This window comes from Bubalus kerabau, chromosome 8 (genome assembly GCF_029407905.1).
Source record: "Bubalus kerabau isolate K-KA32 ecotype Philippines breed swamp buffalo chromosome 8, PCC_UOA_SB_1v2, whole genome shotgun sequence".
Classification (NCBI taxonomy): domain Eukaryota; kingdom Metazoa; phylum Chordata; class Mammalia; order Artiodactyla; family Bovidae; genus Bubalus; species Bubalus kerabau.
In genome coordinates, this window is record NC_073631.1 from 12,609,318 (window position 1) to 12,631,199 (window position 21,882).

Here is a 21,882-nt window from a genome sequence, read left to right on the forward strand (position 1 = left end):
TGACACAGCTTGTAACAACTGGAATGGATCTCAGGGGCGTTCTGAGTTAAAATCATCTCAAAATGTCGCACACTGTATGGCTTCATCCATTTAACATTTTTAAACGACAGGTGGTTACCACGAGTCAGGGATGTTGGAGGGCAAGGGAGGTGTGTGTGTCTATCTAAAGGGATAGAAAGAGGACCTCTGTGGTGATGGTGCAGTCTGCATCTTGGTTACCATAGGGGCTACATGAGTGTACGTGTGATAAAGTGACAGCTATACATAGATACACCCAGTGTCGGTTCGCTGGTTTTGATATTGTACATTATGTAAGAGAGAACCACTAGGGGGCAAGAGTACACTCTCTGAAGTACCTTTGCAACTTCCTGTAAATCTATAATTATTTCAAAATAAAATTTTAAAAATCTAAAAGGTAACAGGCTAAACTTGGCATGTGTTGTCCATTTGCTGACCCCTGCTTTAGCGCAACAATCAGATAAACGTTTCCTTAGTGCATTATGAGTTATCAGAGTCCTACAACTTGCAAACCATTGATGATTTTACATTTTCAGCAGTTCATTCGTTTCAAGGACTTTGATTAAGCAAAAGATACCAAAACTGCCAACATTTGTGTCAAACGCATGGCATGGCATTTGGGCCATTGATATTCTTTAAGTGACATACCAGTGTTAGAAGTGCCATGGCTAACAGCATACTAGCCTTTAACATGAGTAGTTTCACCAGGGTCCATTTGTGTATGATAGATTTGCTCAGCAAACCATGCCTAAAGCTAAATGAGGGAATACCCATTTGGGATAACACAAAGAACAAAAGTTAAAAGTAAATTATAGGCCCAGCATTTGTGGGCATTATGAAAGTATAACCTAAATTTTTCTATGGATTCTTTTTCTTTAAGCTTCCATTGCCACATTCCGGACACCTTGGGTTGATTTACAGATGTGCTACCCATCACGGGCAAATCATGGACTGTCTTCTCAAAAGATGAATTTCTATCATTGAGAGCAAAGTAATTACTCATTTCATAGGCTGACCCTAAAAGGTATGTCTTGCTCAGAGTCCTTATTAAATGCAGAAGTCAAAAGTTTGTCATAGGAGTGTTAGAATCTCTTTTAATTGAGTCACCACTGAGTCACCACCAGGGGCTTCCCTGGTGGCCCAGATGGTAAAGAATCCGCCTGCAATGCAGGAGACCTGGGTTTGATCCCTGGGTTGGGAAGATCCCCTGCAAGAGGGCATGGCAACCCACTCCAGTATTCTTACCTGGAAAATCCCCATGGACACAGGAGCCTGGCAGGCTACAGTCCATGAGGTCACAACAAGTCAGACACAACTAAATGACTATCAATCTAAATACAATATAATAATAGACTTCCATGTGATGGCACGTACAGTAGACTCAGAGTGGACTCTGTTGGGAGCATTGCTGAGGCAACAAATGTCTAATGTGTGGGGACAGCAGAAATGTCAATGGAGAAGTAAATTGACCAGGTGTCCCTATAATATGCAGGAAGGTTGTTTTGATGCCAGAAGAATATGCAAACCTCAAGCTTCCCAGGGGAATTTGCTTTCTCGTATGGAAGTAGTTCCCCATGACTTTGGCCGGTATATGTGCGCATGGTGATATTTGTTGAGACAACCCCACCCAGGATCTTTACAGGGCCCTAGATTTTTTTTTTTTTTTTTCTGGGTGGCTGTAAAGTCCCTTTCTCTGCTACTTGCTCACATTTCAGAGGTTACATCAATCTTCAGGACTTTGCTGGTAATAAGAGGACAAACACTAGAAAGAAATTCTACCGCAGGAGTGGAGATATGGCTAATTTGGAACAGGTCATCAAATTCAGGTGGGTGTATGTGACTGTAGGGCTTGTTGCTTAAGTCCATGTGTCTTATCTGAGGTCTGTGTGTTCAGTTAAACCTAGAAATAAAGCTCCACGATAAATCCAGAGAGACTAGAAGATGTCATCTGATTTCCCCATCCTATCCCCCGCACAATCCATCCAGGCTAGAAATGGCCCCCGCTTATCTTCCTGCCAGACACGGAAGTAGTTCAGACCTCAAAGGTTGGCCTGGGAGCAGATGTTTGTTTGAGATAGAAACAGATCTCTCAAGATAGAATTTACTTCTCCAGTCTGACTTGAACCCTAGAGAAAGGCAGACTTCTTTGGTTCACCTTACTCTTAAGTCAGATGGCAAAATATTCCCACCAAATGTCCACATCAAGAGAAGAGAATGGAGTAAATATAGGTTTCTATAATCAGTTTTATTCATGTAGACAGACATTGTTTACAGTTTTAAGTAGTACCTGGAAAACTTCAACAAAGTAATGAGCATCTTACAAATATTTGTTAGTATGCAGTTATGTACTCATCTTTTAAATTTATAAAAATCAGAAAATGTCCACCAGAAAGTTTTGTAATGTAACACTGGAACTAAAAAATATATAACAGCTATAGCTACTATCTACCAAATGCTTGCTTTCATTTGACAAGAAAAAAAAGTATTTTTAAAATTATTTTTTAAAATAGAGGGACTTATGGAGTGATAACCTCTGCAGTCTTCACAGCCGTCCCTCCTTCCCTCTCTTCAGCATGAGCCAGCCTTGCCCATGTGACTACCGTCCCATTCCAATCAGTTGCAAAATAAAAAGGAAAAGGTTGATTATGTCCATGTAGATGTTCAGGGCAGCAAAAACATACTCTTCAGGGTCCAGGTCAGAATGATGATGGCGCCCTCCCACCATCAGCTGCACATCCATCACCAAGTACTTAAAGAAAAGAAAGAAGAATTAGCTACTTAAAGTGTACATTTTGATCAAAGAAGTGTCCTGAGATTACCTGGAAAGCATCTTACCATCAGTAAATATATCACTAAAAGTAAATTTGTAGCTAGAGATGTTATTCTTAGAGCCTCAATCATTCACAATCTCCCCAGGTTGGTGCTCTATCTATTAAAGCAAGCGCTTCACTCTCCTGAAGCCAGTAGGACCAAATCTGTGACCCCTCCTTTCCTTCCAAGTCCAGAAACCTCTGTGCCTCTCATCAGTGACGTGGACCAGGTGGGCCGATTGGACACAGAGAGAAACTACAAAATGCCCTGTGTTTGTGACTTTCCAGTATGTTCTCACTGAAAACAAAGAAGGAAGAAACAGATGGTTCCCTGACACATTACCCACGGCAGTAGTTCTGGACTCTCCTTTGGGTGATAGCATTTTTCAAAGCTTGACATTGGAGATGGCTTTGTGATGATGTCAGTATTTCCAAAATAGAATGAGGAGAAGATTTATGTATGGTTAAATAACCCCCAATTAAACGTCTTAGCTCAGCTGTGGTAGGTAAAATTACAGGCTTCTTAAACATCAAGAAGAAAGTCGGAGAGCCCTCTCACCCTTGTGTTTGTTGCAAAGTGAGCAAATGTGGGCAGCACAAGTGCGTTAGAGGGAGGAAGGGAAAACAGGCAGCTCCTCGGGCCTTTCTATCCAGACTGCGGACTCGGAGTCCAGTGCCGTGAGGCAGCGGGGCAACCTTGGCACTACAGGGAGTTCTTGGGGTTTTAAAGATTCTTGAAAATAAGCCGTTTTAGAACAACAGCCACTACAGTGAAACCCATCCCCAGTAGTTCAGGTTACCAGCTCTCCCTGGGTCCTGGTTCCCACTCAGGCTTCTAAGAATGAAGAGGGGAAGAGGAAAAAAGAACATGAGGAAAAGGAAGAATTGGGCACCTTCTAGGTAGCCTCTTATCCGTTCATGATAGACATCATCTCATATAAAGTAGGAACGACCTAGCTGAGGCAGATGAGATTAACAGAGCCTCCAAGAAGGGAAGATCACTCTGTGGCAAGTGGTAGAGAAGGGAGTCAAACCTGAGGCTGGGGGTTGCCAAGGCAGCTCCCTCGCCTGGACCACTGAGTCCCATCCCACTTATCCTCCCCCTCCCAATGTCTGATTTCAGCAACTTTGTGCAGAAAAAGCTAGAATGAACCAACCACTCCAGTTTGCCCAGGGACTTCATGTGTCTTCAGTAACCCCTCAGTCCCAGGCAAACCAGGACAATTGGTCATCCTTAAAAAAAGGCCCCCAGCAGCTGAGCTTCCAGCCTTGCCCCTAGCCTCCATCTGTCACCCCGGAGTCCTAACTTCTATGGAAAAGTGCTTTTCTTTCTCCCTCCCCCCTAAGAACTGCTGACTTTATCTTATTTCTTCTTGTAAGAGAGATAATGACTCCTAATCATTTCATGTGTTGGTAGTGAGGAGTGCAGAGTGCACCTCCCTGGTGAGGGTATGCGTTTGAAGGCAGACAGGGAAGTGGGAGAGGAAAGTGAGCTGGGATCAAGCTATTTGCCCCCTGGCCCCAGGGAAAGAGGACTCAGGACACCATGCCAGAGACAGCCAGCTCAAGGGGAAGCCCTGATCAAGATTTGCAGCCCCAGGCACATTTAGGGGTTCAATGAACAATCATAATAAGGTTGTAGGATACAAAGTTACTATACAGCAGTCAATTGATTTCCTATATGCCAGCAGTGAATGAGTGAAACTGGAGATTAAAGCACAAAAACATTTCCACTAGCATCCAAAAAAAGTAAATACTTAGATATAAATCTAACAAAATATGTACAAGAACTGTATGAGGAAAACTATAAAGCTCTGACAAATGGGATTAGGGAAGAACTAAATAAATGGAGAAACATTCCATGTTCATGGATAGAAAGACTCAATATTGTCAAATATCAGTTGTTCCCAACTTCATCTATAGATTCAACACAACCCCAGTCAAAACCCTAGCAAGTTATTTCGTGGATATTGACAGACCACTGCTAAAATTGATATGGAGAGACAAAAGACCCAGAATAACCAACATGATACTGGAGGAGAAAAACAAAGTTGGAGGACTGATGCTACCAGACAACAACATTGACTAGAAAGTTGTAATCAAGATAAAGACTTAATGAATATATAGATCAGCAGAAGAGAATAAAGAGCAAAGGCAATACTAGTCTCTTCAACAGATGGTGCTGAAACAACTGGGCATCCACATGCCAAAAAAAAAAAAAAGGATCTAGACACGGATCTTACATCTTTCACACAATTGCTCATAACAGGGACTTCCCTGACAGTCCGATGGTTAAGACTCTGTGCTTCCACTGCAGGGGGCGCAGAATCAATACCTGCTCAAGATCCTGCATACCATGCACCATGGTCAAAAAAATTAAATAAATAAATTTTAAAAAATAATGAATAATAGACTTATATGTAGAACATATAACTCCTAGGAGGTAGCATAGGAGGAAATCTAGATGACCTTTGGTATGGTGATAGTTTCTTAAATATGACACCAAAAGTATTATCCATTAAAGAAGTAATGGGTAAATTAGGCTTCATTAAAATTAATATTTTCTGCTCTGTGAAAGACAATGTGAAGAGAATGATAATACAAGCTACAAACTGAGAGAAATTATTTGCAAGAGAAACATAAAGGACTGTTACCCTAAATATACAAAGAACTCTTAAAACTCAACAGTAAGAAAACAAACAACTTGATTACCAAATGGGCCAAAGAACTTAATAGACACCTCACCAAAGAAGATATATAGATGGCAAATAAGCATATGAAAAGATGCTCTACATCTTATGTCAACAGGAAAATGCAAATTAAAATAACAATAAGGTACCACTATGCACCTATTAGAATGGCCAAAATCTGAAATACGGATAACCTCACATGTTGGTGAGGACATGAAGCAACAGGAACTCTCATATACTGCTAGTGGGGAATGCAAATATTGCAACCACTTTGGAATACTGTCTTACAGAACTGAACATACTCTTACTGTATGATCCAGTAAATGTGCTCCTTGGAATCTTCCCAAAGGAGCTGAAATCATCCATCCACACAAAAACCTGCACACGGATGTTTGTAGTAACTTTATTCATAATTGCCAAAATTTGAGAGCAAACAAGATGCCCCTCAGTAGATGAAAGAATAAATAAATTGTGGTACATCCAGATGGTGGAATATTATTCAACATTAAAGAGAGATGAGCTACCAAGCCATGAGAAGACATGGAGGAATTTTAAGTGCACATGCTAAGTAAAAGAAGCCAATCTGAAAAGGCTTCATGCTATATGATTCCTACTGTATGACATTCTGGAAAAGGCAAAACTTGGAAACAGTAAGATAACCTGATTAGTGGTTGCCAGGGGTTGGGGATCAGTTTGGAGGAGCAAAGAGGATTTTTCGAGCAGTGAAAATACTCTGTATGGTATTACAATGATGGGTACATATCATTATACATTTGTCCAAACCCGTAGAATGTAGAACACCAGAGAGTGAACCCTAATGTGGGTGATTGTGATATATCAATGTAGGTTCGTTCATCAATTGTAGTAAATGGTACACTTTGGTGGCAGATATTGACATTGGGGATGGTGATGCCTGTATGGAGGCTGGGAAATCTCTGTATCTTCCTTTCAGTTTTACTGTGAACCTAAAGCTACTCTGAGAAGAACTGTCTTTATAAAAAGTAAAAAGGAGAAGGAAGAGGATGAGAAGAAAGAAGGAGCAAGTCAGCGGGAGGGCTTCCCAGTAAATTACTGACTCCGCTTGACTCCAGGCCTAGGAGAGGTCTTAAGGCCCTGTCAATGCACATTCATATTCTTTATTAAAGAAAGGGAGAAATGGACGTACGAGTGAGAAGATCACAGTTCCAAGTCCAGCATACAATAGATGCAACCACTGCAAAAAGAAAGGATACAACGATATGTTAAGAGCAAGGTGGGGAACAACACAGGGGGTCACTTAGGTCACTCCTGTTAGATAAGACGCTTAGAAAGTCAAAGCTGTGGGGAAATTAGTTTCTCTTGAACATAGTCGGTCGACAGTATCAACTCAATTCCATTCAGCGAGGAGGTGAAAACTAGCCATTATGTATATCAAGTAAGGGTCATCGAGCAAGTACTAAACATCTCATGCATAGTAAGGCAAATGGGATATACTGAGTATGTTTCCTTTTTTGCCCCATCCACACAGCTCTTCTAGAAAGAGTACCCTCCCCTCAGCTCCGGGAATATTGTGACCCTCACACAGCCTTGCTAGAGCTGATTGACGAGAGGTGGGAGATGCCACTCCAACAGCAGTGAATCTCTTGCCTGACCAGGAACCTCTTACAGGATCAGGATCATAGAGATCCTCTGGGCCAGGTAGAAATCAGTTCTCACGATAGAGGGATCCAGGCCGCCATTGTGTGATTAGCACTAGCTGGATTAGCTAGTGCTTTAAAGCTGAGATGACCCAGAAAGGGCGGTGGGGTTTCCATTTCTGTGAATTCTGGCTCTTCTTCCCATCTAGGAGCTCCATGAGCATCTCTGGGCCTGTGCCTTGAGCCAATCTGAGTGGTATGTGTTCCTTGCCACCAAAACAGCCCTGATCAGCATATGTGACAAACTGATCTAAATGCTGCAGAAGAGACTAAGGAAGTGGTGTACATCATCTGAGAAACACAATGGCATTCACTCCTCAGGATGAGAGATGGGGAACCTCTGCTAACCAGAGAAGGTTCTTGAGGAAAAAGAGAAACCAGGGGCCAGCAATACACTGCGTGAGGCCCCCTGTTCTCAGACTGAGCTGGGTGTGAGAAGACAGCTGGCACCTGCAGTCTGAAGGATTCGGAATTGCCAGGGCCCATCAGGCGTGCATGCTTAGCTGTCCGACTTCCATTTAATCATATGCTTAAGATTATATATTATTTGTATTTGTGACAGGAAATTTAGAATGCAAACTAGGGTTCATGTATCTAGTAGGAAATACAGTTTCTTAACTGCTCCTGAGTGGCATGGTAAAGATGTAAGGAACCCAGCCAACACATAAATATGTGTATTATTACTACAGTATCTGTGCCACCATCAGTAACAATAAATGGAGAACTATGGCCTTTAAAGACATATCTATGACGTCTTTGAGTCTATCTCCAAAATCCAGGCAGAAATACTGATTCTGTGTCTGAAGTCCGTTTAGCAACACCACTTGTTGCCACAGAAACTCTTTAATTCAGCAGCAGGACCAAGTTGGCCCTGGGGCTTTAGACAGATGGTCACAAGCCCCAGGCCAGTCCTCTGTGAGCCTGGCTTCCAGTAGGGTCTCCATACAGGGGCCACTCCAGGCCCCTACCAGACGTGGGGCCAGACCTTCTCATTCCGCCTGTCCACTTGCACACCGGACTCAGTCCACGGACGGTGTGTGTGGTGGAAAGGGTGTGACCACCAGATCACACAGACCTCACTCTAACCCCACTCCTGTCATCTACTCCCTGGGTGCAGTGTGGAGTGTGAATTCTTTCATTTCTCTGAGCCTGTTTTCTTTTCTATAAGATTAGATATGTACTTTTCAGGAATGTTGTGAGAATTAACCTTGATGACTTTGTGAAAAACATATAGGCCTATGTATGATATCTAGTAAGAAGGCAATGAATATATTAAAGCAAAAAAAAAAAAATGGAAGGAAGAAAGCTGGAATTGGAAAACGAGGAGCTTCTTCTAGGCTGCTGCTGTCAGAAAAGCAAGCCCATCCATGCTTGCCCATCTCTGCACCCTCGTTACTTCAGACAAGCAGCACCATGTAGGGAAGTTGGAATCTGATCTGCCCTGTGGGTTGGTCACCTCCGTGATTCTCTTAGGGGAGGACAGCTGTTGTCTCAGGTTGGAGCTCGATCTTCACACCCAGACCTGCTCTCAATGGTCCCCCCACCACACAGGTGTGGCAGGCGACCTTGGAGACCTCCAGCTATGGGGAGGGGCATGTAATTGACCAGGGCCCTGGTGGCCGCACAGTGCGACCCACTGCGGTTTCCTTCCTGGGTCATGCTTTCCCCTGTCAATCACTGGTAGGGGGCAGCAGAGCCTTCCTGGGCGACCCAGGACCCCCTGATGGGCTTGCCAAAGCCTCCTTAGACGGCACGGCATCCAGCAAGCTCCCCTCTTACGTCCCTCTCCTCCACGGGTCTCACATGTGCTGTCGTGTTCTGATAGCTCTTACGGCCCTTGTCACCCCCACGCTATTCATAGACCTTTCTCCCACCAGTGTCTTTGCAAGGTTCACCCATCTGGTGTCTGCTTCACCACACAACCAGCACTTCACCCGATATTCTACCGGTCCTCTGAGGGTTTCAACGGAGGGCCCACTTACATATGCTCGAATGAAGATTAAGATAATTCCATAGATGATAAGTACGAAGAGTAAAACAAACAGCATTCCGTTTAGCAAAGTGAAATCCCACTGAGGAAACATAAAAAAAAAAACAAAAAAACACAAAAAACGATTCAATTATCATCCATAGGAATTTCAGGGTATTTAGAGATATATCTCATATCCCCTAGGCAGAAACTGGCCCATTTGCTAACAATGTACCCTGGCTAATCCTGAGAACCATGGAAATCCATTAGCCCTACACACCGAAAAATACTACATAAAGGTATCGTGCTTCTTCAGGAGAGAGAAAAGATAAGGCATGGATGAAATAACAGGAGCCACAAATTTGCAGTTTTTGAAATTAGGTAATTGGCACATGGGGGTTTGTTAAAATATTCTATTTGTGTGTATATCTTTATAAAATTTTCCCTAATAAAAAATGTACACTGAATAAGTAGGATGTAAATTTGTAAGTATAGTATGATCATAATCATTCATATTTTTAAAAGCATGTGCATAGAATACATTAATGGCATTCAGTAGACAAAGATATTAACTGGGTACCTTTCTCGCATTTGTATGTATCAATTTCAGTGTATACATTTCAGGTGAAATATATATACTAAGCTTTCAAAACTTAATGATCCTTTTGTAAACCTAGAATTTATTAATGTGCTTTTATGAATCAATAACCAAATCAGCTTAGAGAAGATTAGCATTTTTAAAAGAAAGAGGAATATGCATCTTCTGACCTGAAAAAAATTGGATTAGGAAGCAAAAGAAGATCCTCGAATCCAATGTGTTTTCTTGCAAGCGGGTTTTCCTAATTCCTCTATCTCCCTATATCACTCCCTGCCTTCAGCACACCAAGAGAATAAAGTACCAGGTCACCGAGGCTGGTTCTTGGGCCGGAAGCATCGGCAGTGCCTGGGAAGTGAACGTTACTGAGCCCCAGCCCAGACCTTGTCTTCACAATTCCAGGCGTGGCGTTCAGCAGTCTACGTTTCACAAGCTCTCCAGGTGACCCTGATGTCTGCCAAGAAAATTCATCTAGAGCTGAGCTTTCAATATACATGTCTAATAAACACTGGAAATAGAGCTACTTCAAACTGAGATGGCTGCAAGTAGAAAGTACACACTGGATTTGAATTTTAGTTTGGAAAAAAAAAGAATGTAAAATGACTACTTTTGTTATATTGATTAAATGTTGAAATAATAACCCTTCATATATATTGGGTTAAATGAAATATATCATTCAAATTAATTTTACCTGTTTCCTTTTACTTAAAATTTTTTCTGATGCAGACCATCTTTGTAAGTCTTTATTGAATTTTGTTACAGTATTGCTTCTGCTTTATGTTTTCTCTTTTGTATGCGAGGTGTGTGAGATCCCAGGTCCCTGACCAGAGATGGAACCCACACCCCCTGCACGGGAAGGCGAAGTCTTAACCACTGGGCCTCCAGGGAAGCCCCTCTTACGTTTTTAGCAAGGTCACTAGGAAAGCCAGAAGGCAGAAGACGAGTGCTCAGTGGAGGTGAGGCCCACAGAAAGCAGCCAGCCAGGGGGAGGAGGAAGCAGGGTGGGTCAGGACGGGCAGAGGAAGATAATCACACACTGCCTATGACAGAAAGCTGCTTCAAAAATACGTACTTTTGTTTGAAGAGCAAATAAACTGAGTGATAGCGTCACCAGAGCAGTCGCTCCTGTTGCCCATAACACTTCCTCGACGTGATAGAAGCTAAAACCAGAGACTGTGATTATCATTCACGTAACATTACAAGAAAAGCACGCACACACAAATGAAAAGATGTGTATCAAAGACTTACACTGACACGGTTCCTAGCAGCAAACCTTGAAGAACTGTCTAAAAAACAAAATTCACAATAAATCAGAAGCCTGCTTCCCAAGGCGCCAAATCCAGAAGAGCCGCTTTGAGGTATGTGTGTTCTGCCAGGTTAGAGGGAGCTAGCAGGAATATTCATGATCTTAGCGCACAAAGCTATAGGCTATGCCACATGGAAATAATGGAAATAAACATTTTCTTAATGTTCTCCCTAAGACTGACAAGAAAAAATTCTCATATGAGTAAAAAGTTCTTAGAATACAATAGTAACTTTCAACATATTCAGTGAGTTAAACTGAAGGTGAAGGTGAAGTCACTCAGTCGTGTCCGACTCTTTGCAACCCCGTGGACTGTAGCCTACCAGGCTCCTCCCTCCATGGGATTCTCCAGGCAAGAGTACTGGAGTGGGTTACCATTTCCTTCTCCAGGGGATCTTCCCAACCCAGGGATCGAACCCAGATCTCCCACATTCCAGGCAGACACTTTAACCTCTGAGCCACCAGGGAAGCCCAAGTTAAACTGAATATGTTATTAATTAGGAATGTAGAAACCAAGGTACAAGCTTTATCTGTAGACCATACTGTCATTAATCAAATGGGACCATCCACACAAATCTTAACATTTTATCAGAGCAGGACGTGCTAGTTCTATTAACGCCTCAGCAACTGTTTCAGTACTGACCTTTCCCATAGTGCTTGAATGAGAACAAAATGTGTCAAACCTCAGATGTGGGATGAGGATTGAGACCTCAGTACCTGGGGGTGGGGCTGGAGGACACTTACCTACAGAGCACGCAGCTGAACTGGTAGGTGCCAATCCTCAACTCTGAAGTGGGCTGCACCGGGGCAGTGTGGGGACTGTATAGGGGTCCGAGGGTTCCCTTGGTCCACATGAACCAGGGATGGGGCAGCATGGGAGATGGGGGAGCTGAGAACCAGAGGCAGTCAAGCCGGAGGATGAGACCAAGAAGGCAGTTATGGTATGCCTAGGCCCACCATCGGGCTCCACGACTGTCCAGCAGGGCGCTGAGAACTGCAGTTGGCAGTGCTCCAGGGCCTGAGGACATTCCCAGCTGGCCAGATGCTCTGTCTTCTCCAGTGACACGAGGAAGCTATTCTTCCCAACATGTAATTCACATTAGACAATGCAAGATCCTCAGATTTTCGGGTTGCAAGATGCAAGATTCTGAGTGCTGAGAAACACCGTTGCCCATGTATTCTTACTCACATTGACCACCAGGAGGCGCAGATCCAAATCTAAGCTGATCAAACTCAAACGCTCGGGACTAGGCATTTTGTGCGCTAATCTCACCTCTGGCTTCATTTGTCTTTCCTTATTTTTCCTTCCATCAGATTTCCCCACCAACTTATCTTCTTACGTTGTATTTTTATAAGCTACCTCAACACTGATATGGAACCAGGTGAGAAGCAAATGAATTGGTGAGTAAATCTTCTCATGGAAGGGTGGTCAGCAGTTCGTGGGAGCAATTGCATAGAGTCTGACTTTCTTTCCAACTCATTGAACCACAGTGAGATTTCCTCAGAGGAGCAAGGAATTTTCCTAAGAGGAGCAAATGCTTATTGTCAGTGAAATCACTGCCTCCAGGAGGCAAGAGTGTTGGCCCAACTGGTATAAACATTAACAGAACAGAAACCTCAATCACAACATAGTCAGGAGACGTGGAAATAGAAGTAAAATACATTTTACAGAGAAGGTTACATTTCTTGCACACAAGTTGTGAACTAAATGTGGAACTCACTCTCCATACCAAAATGAGTTTGTTGTGCCTGACAGAGGACAGTCGGGTCAACTGTCCTGGGAGACTCGGGAGCAGGCCTCTCAGAGGAAAGTGTGCCAGCCCAAAGGAGTAGCCGAAGGTCCCCAAATTCTCTAGCTTGTTAAAAGGGTGTGGAGGGAGGAGCCAAGATGGCGGAGGAGTAGGACGGGGAGAACACTTTCTCCCCCACAAATTCATCAAAAGAGCATTTAAACGTCGAGTAAATTCCACAAAACAACTTCTGAATGCCGGCAGAGGACATCAGGCACCCAGAAAAGCAGCCCAACTCTTCGAAAGGAGGTAGGAAAAAATATAAAAGACAAAAAAAGAGACAAAAGAGGGAGGGACGGAGTTCCGTCCCGGGAAGGGAGTCTTAAAAAGAGAGAAGTTTCCAAACACCAGGAAACCCTCTCACTGCCGAATCTGTGCCGAGCTTTGGAAGCACAGAGGGCAACATAAAAGGGAGGGGAAAAAAAATAAATAAACAATTAAAAATCGCGGATTGTGAGCCCTACGGGAACTCCCCCAGCGGAGAAGCAGCGCAGACGCCTGCACACGGCATTAGCAAGCGGGGGCTGGGCAGGGAAGTGCGGCACGGGCTGTGTCCCTTAGAGTAAGAATCGGGCCGAATGTCCTGAGCGCTATCTGAGCGAAATAATTTGGGCTAGCAAACCAGACTGTGGGATATCTACCACGCGAAAAGCCAGCCCTAACCTAAGACACCGCCAGGCCCGCGCACAGAACAAAGGACTGAACAGAGATAGCCGGCTGCAGACCTTCCCCCTCCGGTGACAGGCAGCCAGAGCCGGAAGGGGGCAATTGCAGCCCCAGAGAGACACTATCTATAAAACTGTAAGCAGGCTTCTTTGCTAACTAAAACTTCTTGGGGGTCTGGACGGTCAATATCTGCCTGAGAAGGTGCGCCGGTTTTACACCCAGATAACCGAGTGGCGGGGAGGCGATAAGTCGCAGCATTGGCGCCCGCCAAACACCTCATCACCTGAGCTGCTCGACCTGGGAAGAACACAAAACGCAGGCCCAACCGAGTCTGCGCCTCTGAGGACTACCCGAGTGCCTGAACCTGAGCGGCTTGGACCTGGGAGCTCAGTCCAGGGCCGGCCTCTGATTGTTCCCGGCGGAACAACCTAGAGCCCAAGCAGTGTGGGCAGGGAGGTTACACGCGCCGTGAGCGGGGGCAGACCCAGTGTGGCCGAGGCACTGCGAGCGCACGCCAGTGTTATCTGTTTGCAGCATCCCTCCCTCCCTCCCCACAGCGCGGCTGAACAAGTGAGCCTAAATTAAAAAAAAAAAAAAAAAAAATAGGGTCCTCCACCGTCCCCTTTGTGTCAGGGCGGGAACCAGACACTGAAGAGACCAGCAAACAGAAGAAGCTATAACAGAGGGAAACGCCTTGGAAGCTACAGGCCATAGATTAAAACCCTGTGGCTACTACGGATTACATAGGAAGGGGCCTATAGATCTTGAGAAATATAAGTCGGACTAAGGAACTGCCAAAAATGAACTGAACCCACAATACTCACAACAAAACCAGAGAAAGACCTAGATATATTTTTACTATTTTTACGATCAATCTTTCTTTCTTTCTTTTTTTTTTTAATTAAAAAAAAATTTTTTTAAGTCCTCTATTGTCCTTTAATTTTCACTTTTATAACTATTACTTTGCAAAAAAAAAAAAAAAAAAAAAGACCCTATTTTTTTTTTTTTTTTCTTCTTCTTCAGCAAACTTCATATATATATTTTATAATTTTTTGACCGTGGTTTTTTTTTTTTTTTTTTTCTTCTTTTTCTTCTTTTCTTTAACATTGCATTTTTGAAATTCCAAACTCTACTCTAGATTTTTAATTTTAGCCTTTTGATATATGTTATCAATTTTGTACCTATAGTGTTTTTCATAATTTCTGTGACTTTTTTTTTCCTCTGTTTCTTTCTCTTCTTCTTTTATATAACATCGTATATCTGCAATTCCAAACTCTACTCAAGATTTTTAATTTATGCTTTTTGGTATTTGATATCAATTTTGTACCTGTATTTTCTTTATAATTTTTGCGACATTGTTTTTGTTGGTTTGTTTGTTTTCTCTCTTTATTTTTCTTCTTCTTCTTCTTTTTTTTTTTTTTTTTCAACGTTGTATTTTTGAAATTCCAAACTCTACTCTAGATTTTTAATTTTTGCTGTTTGGTATTAGTTATCAATTTTGTACCTGTAGTTTCTTTATTACTTTCACGACCTTGTTTGTTTTTCTTTGTTCGTTTTTTCTCTCTTTCTTTTCCTTCTCCTTTTCATTAACATCGCATTTTTGAAATTCCAAACTCTACTCTAGATTTCTAATTTTTGTTTTTATGTATTTGTTACCAATTTTGTACCTTTAAGAACCCAATCTTCAGGACCCATTTTTCACTAGTGTACGAGATTACTGGCTTGACTGCTCTCTCTCCCTTTGGACTCTCCATTTTCTCCACCAGGTCACCTGTATCTCCTCCCTAACCCCTCTCTACTCTACCCAACTCTGTGAATTTCTGTGTGTTCCAGACGGTGGAGAACACTTAAGGAACTGATTACTGGCTGGATCTGTCTCCCGCCTTTTCATTTCCCCCTTTTATCCTTCTGGCCACCTCTGTCTCCTGCCTCCTTCTTCTCTTCCCTGTATAACTCCGTGAACATCTCTGAGTGGTCCAGTTGTGGAGTGCACATAAGGAAGTGACTACTGGCTAGCCCACTCTCTCCACTATTGATTCCACCTCATCTCATTTGGGTCACCTCTAACTCCTTCCTCCCTCTTCTCTTCTCCATGTAACGCTGTGAACCTCTCTGAGTGACCCTCACAGTAGAGAAACTTTTCATCGTTAACGTAGATGTTTTATCAGTGGTGCTGTATAGAAGGAGAAGTTTTGAAACTACTGTAAAATTAAGACCGATAACTGGAAGTAGGAGGCTTAAGTCCAATCCCTGACTCCAGGGAACTCCTGACTCCAAGGAACATTAATTGACAGGAGCTCATCAAACGCCTCCATACCGACACTGAAACCAAGCACCACACAAGGGCCAACAAGTTCCAGGGAAAGACATAACAAGCAAATTCTCCAGCAACAAAGGAACACAGCCCTGAGCTTCAAGATACAGGCTACCCAAAGTCACCCCAAAACCATAGACATCTCATAACTCATTACTGGACATTTCATTACACTCCAGAGAGAAGAAATACAGCTCCATCCACCAGAACATCAACACAAGCTTCCCTAACCAGGAAACCTTGACAAGCCACCTGTACAAACCCACACACAGCGAGGAAACGCCACAATAAAGAGAACTCCACAAACTGCCAGAATACAGAAAGGACACCCCAAACTCAGCAATTTAAACAAGATGAAGAGACAGAGGAATAGCCAGCAGATAAAGGAACAGGATAAATGCCCACCAAACCAAACAAAAGAGGAAGAGATAGGGAATCTACCTGATAAAGAATTCCGAATAATGATAGTGAAATTGATCCAAAATCTTGAAATTAAAATGGAATCACAGATAAATAGCCTGGAGGCAAGGATTGAGAAGATGCAAGAAAGGTTTAACAAGGACTTAGAAGAAATAAAAAAGAGTCAATATATAATGAATAATGCAATAAGTGAAATTAAAAACACTCTGGAGGCAACAAATAGTAGAATAACAGAGGCAGAAGATAGGATTAGTGAATTAGAAGATAGAATGGTAGAAATAAATGAATCAGAGAGGATAAAAGAAAAACGAATTAAAAGAAATGAGGACAATCTCAGAGACCTCCAGGACAATATTAAACGCTACAACATTCGAATCATAGGGGTCCCAGAAGAAGAAGACAAAAAGAAAGACCATGAGAAAATACTTGAGGAGATAATAGTTGAAAACTTCCCTAAAATGGGGAAGGAAATAATCACCCAAGTCCAAGAAAACCAGAGAGTCCCAAACAGGATAAACCCAAGGCGAAACACCCCAAGACACATAGTAATCAAATTAACAAAGATCAAACACAAAGAACAAATATTAAAAGCAGCAAGGGAAAAACAACAAATAACACACAAGGGAATTCCCATAAGGATAACAGCTGATCTTTCAATAGAAACTCTTCAAGCCAGGAGGGAATGGCAAGACATACTTAAAATGATGAAAGAAAATAACCTACAGCCCAGATTATTGTACCCAGCAAGGATCTCATTCAAGTATGAAGGAGAAATCAAAAGCTTTTCAGACAAGCAAAAGCTGAGAGAATTCTGCACCACCAAACCAGCTCTCCAACAAATACTAAAGGATATTCTCTAGACAGGAAACACAAAAATGGTGTATAAATTCGAACCCAAAACAATAAAGTAAATGGCAACGGGGTCATACTTATCAGTAATTACCTTAAACGTAAATGGGTTGAATGCCCCAACCAAAAGACAAAGACTGGCTGAATGGATACAAAAACAAGACCCCTGCATATGTTGTCTACAAGAGACCCACCTCAAAACAGGGGACACATACAGACTGAAAGTGAAGGGCTGGAAAAAGATTTTCCATGCGAATAGGGACCAAAAGAAAGCAGGAGTAGCAATACTCATACCAGATAAAATAGACTTTAAAACAAAGACTGTGAAAAGAGACAAAGATGGTCACTACATAATGATCAAAGGATCAATCCAAGAAGAAGATATAACAATTATAAATATATATGCACCCAACACGGGAGCACCGCAGTATGTAAGACAAATACTAACAAGTATGAAAGGAGAAATTAACAATAACACAATAATAGTGGGAGACTTTAATACCCCACTCACACCTATGGATAGATCAACTAAACAGAAAATTAACAAGGAAACACAAACTTTAAACGATACAATAGACCAGTTAGACCTAATTGATATCTATAGGACATTTCATCCCAAAACAATGAATTTCACCTTCTTCTCAAGCGCACATGGAACCTTCTCCAGGATAGATCACATCCTGGGCCATAAAGCTAGCCTTGGTAAATTCAAAAAAATTGAAATCATTCCAAGCATCTTTTCTGACCACAATGCAGTAAGATTAGATCTCAATTACAGGAGAAAAACTATTAAAAAATCCAACATATGGAGGCTGAACAACACGCTGCTGAATAACCAACAAATCACAGAAGAAATCAAAAAAGAAATCAAAATTTGCATAGAAACGAATGAAAATGAAAACACAACAACCCAAAACCTGTGGGACACGGTAAAAGCAGTCCTAAGGGGAAAGTTCATAGCAATACAGGCACACCTCAAAAAACAAGAAAAAAGTCAAATAAATAACCTAACTCTACACCTAAAGCAACTAGAAAAGGAAGAAATGAAGAACCCCAGGGTTAGTAGAAGGAAAGAAATCTTAAAAATTAGAGCTGAAATAAATGCAAAAGAAACAAAAGAGACCATAGCAAAAATCAACAAAACCAAAAGCTGGTTCTTTGAAAGGATAAATAAAATTGACAAACCATTAGCCAGACTCATCAAGAAACAAAGGGAGAAAAATCAAATCAATAAAATTAGAAATGAAAATGGAGAGATCACAACAGACAACACAGAGATACAAAGGATCATAAGAGATTACTATCAACAATTATATGCCAATAAAATGGACAACGAGGAAGAAATGGACAAATTCTTAGAAAAGTACAACTTTCCAAAACTCGATCAGGAAGAAATAGAAAATCTTAACAGACCCATCACAAGCACGGAAATTGAAACTGTAATCAAAAATCTTCCAGCAAACAAAAGCCCAGGTCCAGACGGCTTCACAGCTGAATTCTACCAAAAATTTAGAGAAGAGCTAACACCTATCCTGCTCAAACTCTTCCAGAAAATTGCAGAGGATGGTAAACTTCCAAACTCATTCTATGAGGCCACCATCACCCTAATACCAAAACCTGACAAAGATCCCACAAAAAAAGAAAACTACAGGCCAATATCACTGATGAACATAGATGCAAAAATCCTTAACAAAATTCTAGCAAACAGAATCCAACAACACATTAAAAAGATCATACACCATGACCAAGTGGGCTTTATCCCAGGGATGCAAGGATTCTTCAATATCCGCAAATCAATCAATGTAATACACCACATTAACAAATTGAAAAATAAAAACCATATGATTATCTCAATAGATGCAGAGAAAGCCTTTGACAAAATTCAACATCCATTTATGATAAAAACTCTCCAGAAAGCAGGAATAGAAGGAACATACCTCAACATAATCAAAGCTATATATGACAAACCCACAGCAAACATTATCCTCAATGGTGAAAAATTGAAAGCATTTCCCCTAAAGTCAGGAACAAGACAAGGGTGCCCACTTTCACCATTACTATTCAACATAGTTTTGGAAGTTTTGGCCACAGCAATCAGAGCAGAAAAAGAAATAAAAGGAATCCAAATTGGAAAAGAAGAAGTAAAGCTCTCACTGTTTGCAGATGACATGATCCTCTACATAGAAAACCCTAAAGACTCCACCAGAAAATTACTAGAACTAATCAATGACTATAGTAAAGTTGCAGGATATAAAATCAACACACAGAAATCCCTTGCATTCCTATACACTAATAATGAGAAAACAGAAAGAGAAATTAAGGAAACAATTCCATTCACCATTGCAACGGAAAGAATAAAATACTTAGGAATATATCTACCTAAAGAAACTAAAGACCTATATATAGAAAACTATAAAACACTGGTGAAAGAAATCAAAGAGGACACTAACAGATGGAGAAATATACCATGTTCATGGATTGGAAGAATCAATGTAGTGAAAATGAGTATACTACCCAAAGCAATCTATAGATTCAATGCAATCCCTATCAAGCTACCAACAGCATTTTTCACAGAGCTAGAACAAATAATTTCACAATTTGTATGGAAAAACAAAAAACCTCGAATAGCCAAAGCGATCTTGAGAAAGAAGAATGGAACGGGAGGAATCAACCTACCTGACTTCAGGCTCTACTACAAAGCCACAGTTATCAAGACAGTATGGTACTGGCACAAAGACAGAAATATAGATCAATGGAACAAAATAGAAAGCCCAGAGATAAATCCACGCACATATGGACACCTTATCTTCGACAAAGGAGGCAAGAATATACAATGGATTAAAGACAATCTCTTTAACAAGTGGTGCTGGGAACTCTGGTCAACCACTTGTAAAAGAATGAAACTAGAACACTTTCTAACACCATACACAAAAATAAACTCAAAATGGATTAAAGATCTAAACGTAAGACCAGAAACTATAAAACTCCTAGAGGAGAACATAGGCAAAACACTCTCTGACATACATCACAGCAGGATCCTCTATGACCCACCTCCCAGAATATTGGAAATAAAAGCAAAAATAAACAAATGGGACCTAATTAACCTTAAAAGCTTCTGCACATCAAAGGAAACTATTAGCAAGGTGAAAAGGCAGCCTTCAGAATGGGAGAAAATAATAGCAAATGAAGCAACTGACAAACAACTAATCTCCAGAATATACAAGCAACTCCTACAGCTCAACTCCAGAAAAATAAATGACCCAATCAAAAAATGGGCCAAAGAACTAAATAGACATTTCTCCAAAGAAGACATACAGATGGCTAACAAACACATGAAAAGATGCTCAGCATCACTCATTATCAGAGAAATGCAAATCAAAACCACTATGAGGTACCATTTCACACCAGTCAGAATGGCTGCGATCCAAAAGTCTACAAGTAATAAATGCTGGAGAGGGTGTGGAGAAAAGGGAACCCTCTTACACTGTTGGTGGGAATGCAAACTAGTACAGCCACTATGGAGAACAGTGTGGAGATTCCTTAAAAAACTGGAAATAGACCTGCCTTATGATCCAGCAATCCCACTGCTGGGCATACACACTGAGAAAACCAGAAGGGAAAGAGACACGAGTACCCCAATGTTCATCGCAGCACTGTTTATAATAGCCAGGACATGGAAGCAACCTAGATGTCCATCAGCAGATGAATGGATAAGAAAGCTGTGGTACATATACACAATGGAGTATTATTCAGCCATTAAAAAGAATACATTTGAATCAGTTCTAATGAGGTGGATGAAACTGGAGCCTATTATACAGAGTGAAGTAAGCCAGAAAGAAAAACACCAATACAGTATACTAACGCATATATATGGAATTTAGAAAGATGGTAACAATAACCCTGTGTACGAGACAGCAAAAGAGACACTGATGTATAGAAGTCTTATGGACTCTGTGGGAGAGGGAGAGGGTGGGAAGATTTGGGAGAATGGCATTGAAACATGTAAAATATCATGTATGAAATGAGTTGCCAGTCCAGGTTCGATGCACGATACTGGATGCTTGGGGCTGGTGCACTGGGACGACCCAGAGGGATGGAATGGGGAGGGAGGAGGGAGGAGGGTTCAGGATGGGGAACACATGTAAACCTGTGGTGGATTCATTTTGATATTTGGCAAATCTAATACAGTTATGTAAAGTTTAAAAATAAAATAAAATTAAAAAAAAAAAAAAAACAAAAAAAAAAAAATAAAAGGGTGTGGAGTCCACCTCATATGTAAGTTGACTTCAAAATTCATCCAAGAGAACATCTCACAAGTAATTTCAATCTTCTTATTCCATAGGAAGATTTTTCCACAAAAAAAGGAATAATGGGATGAAAATATATCTCAGAGGTGAATGACAACAGATGCTAAAGAGGTTTACTTACAAACAATCCCAGGAGAATGTAATTCGCAGGCACCTGGCGGCGGAGATTCCCACAGCAGGCGAGTACAATAAATACAACAAAAAAGGCTGGCCTGGGGAGAATTTAAAACCATGTGTTATTTGCTTCCAGGGCTTATATCATGTGATATATTACAGGTAGAGAAATACAGAGATGTTTGATCTGATGATAAGTATTATAAAGAAAAATAAAGATTATTATCTTTACCTCTTCTTTTTTTTTTTTTTTTTGGTTTTAAAACTAACCTTTCCCATTGCCATCCACACACAGTTTGTGGGTTCTTTAAAAAATATTTTTACTTTGAAATAATTGTAGATTCACAGGAAATTGCAAAGG

The 21,882-nt window shown here is 41.3% G+C and overlaps 1 protein-coding gene and 1 long non-coding RNA gene across 2 annotated transcripts in view; one reads left to right on the plus strand and one right to left on the minus strand.

Moving 5' to 3' along the window:
- Positions 1–575: 575 nt before the first annotated feature.
- On the plus strand, positions 576–10,403 carry LOC129658876 (uncharacterized). The gene is made up of 3 exons (XR_008717552.1): positions 576–1,042; positions 1,734–1,844; positions 10,042–10,403. It is a non-coding gene; the product is annotated as an uncharacterized LOC129658876 (long non-coding RNA).
- The window catches only part of LOC129658874 (protein lifeguard 2-like), a 38,300-nt gene continuing 18,830 nt past the window's right edge, over positions 2,413–21,882 (minus strand). Inside the window, exons 5-10 of the mRNA XM_055589715.1 lie at positions 21,529–21,619; positions 11,007–11,044; positions 10,831–10,918; positions 9,177–9,266; positions 6,684–6,731; positions 2,413–2,767 (exon numbers count right to left, since the gene is read on the minus strand). Coding sequence (XP_055445690.1) covers positions 2,615–2,767; positions 6,684–6,731; positions 9,177–9,266; positions 10,831–10,918; positions 11,007–11,044; positions 21,529–21,619 — 508 coding nt within the window. The 3' untranslated portion in view covers positions 2,413–2,614. The remainder of the gene's footprint in view (positions 2,768–6,683; positions 6,732–9,176; positions 9,267–10,830; positions 10,919–11,006; positions 11,045–21,528; positions 21,620–21,882) is intronic.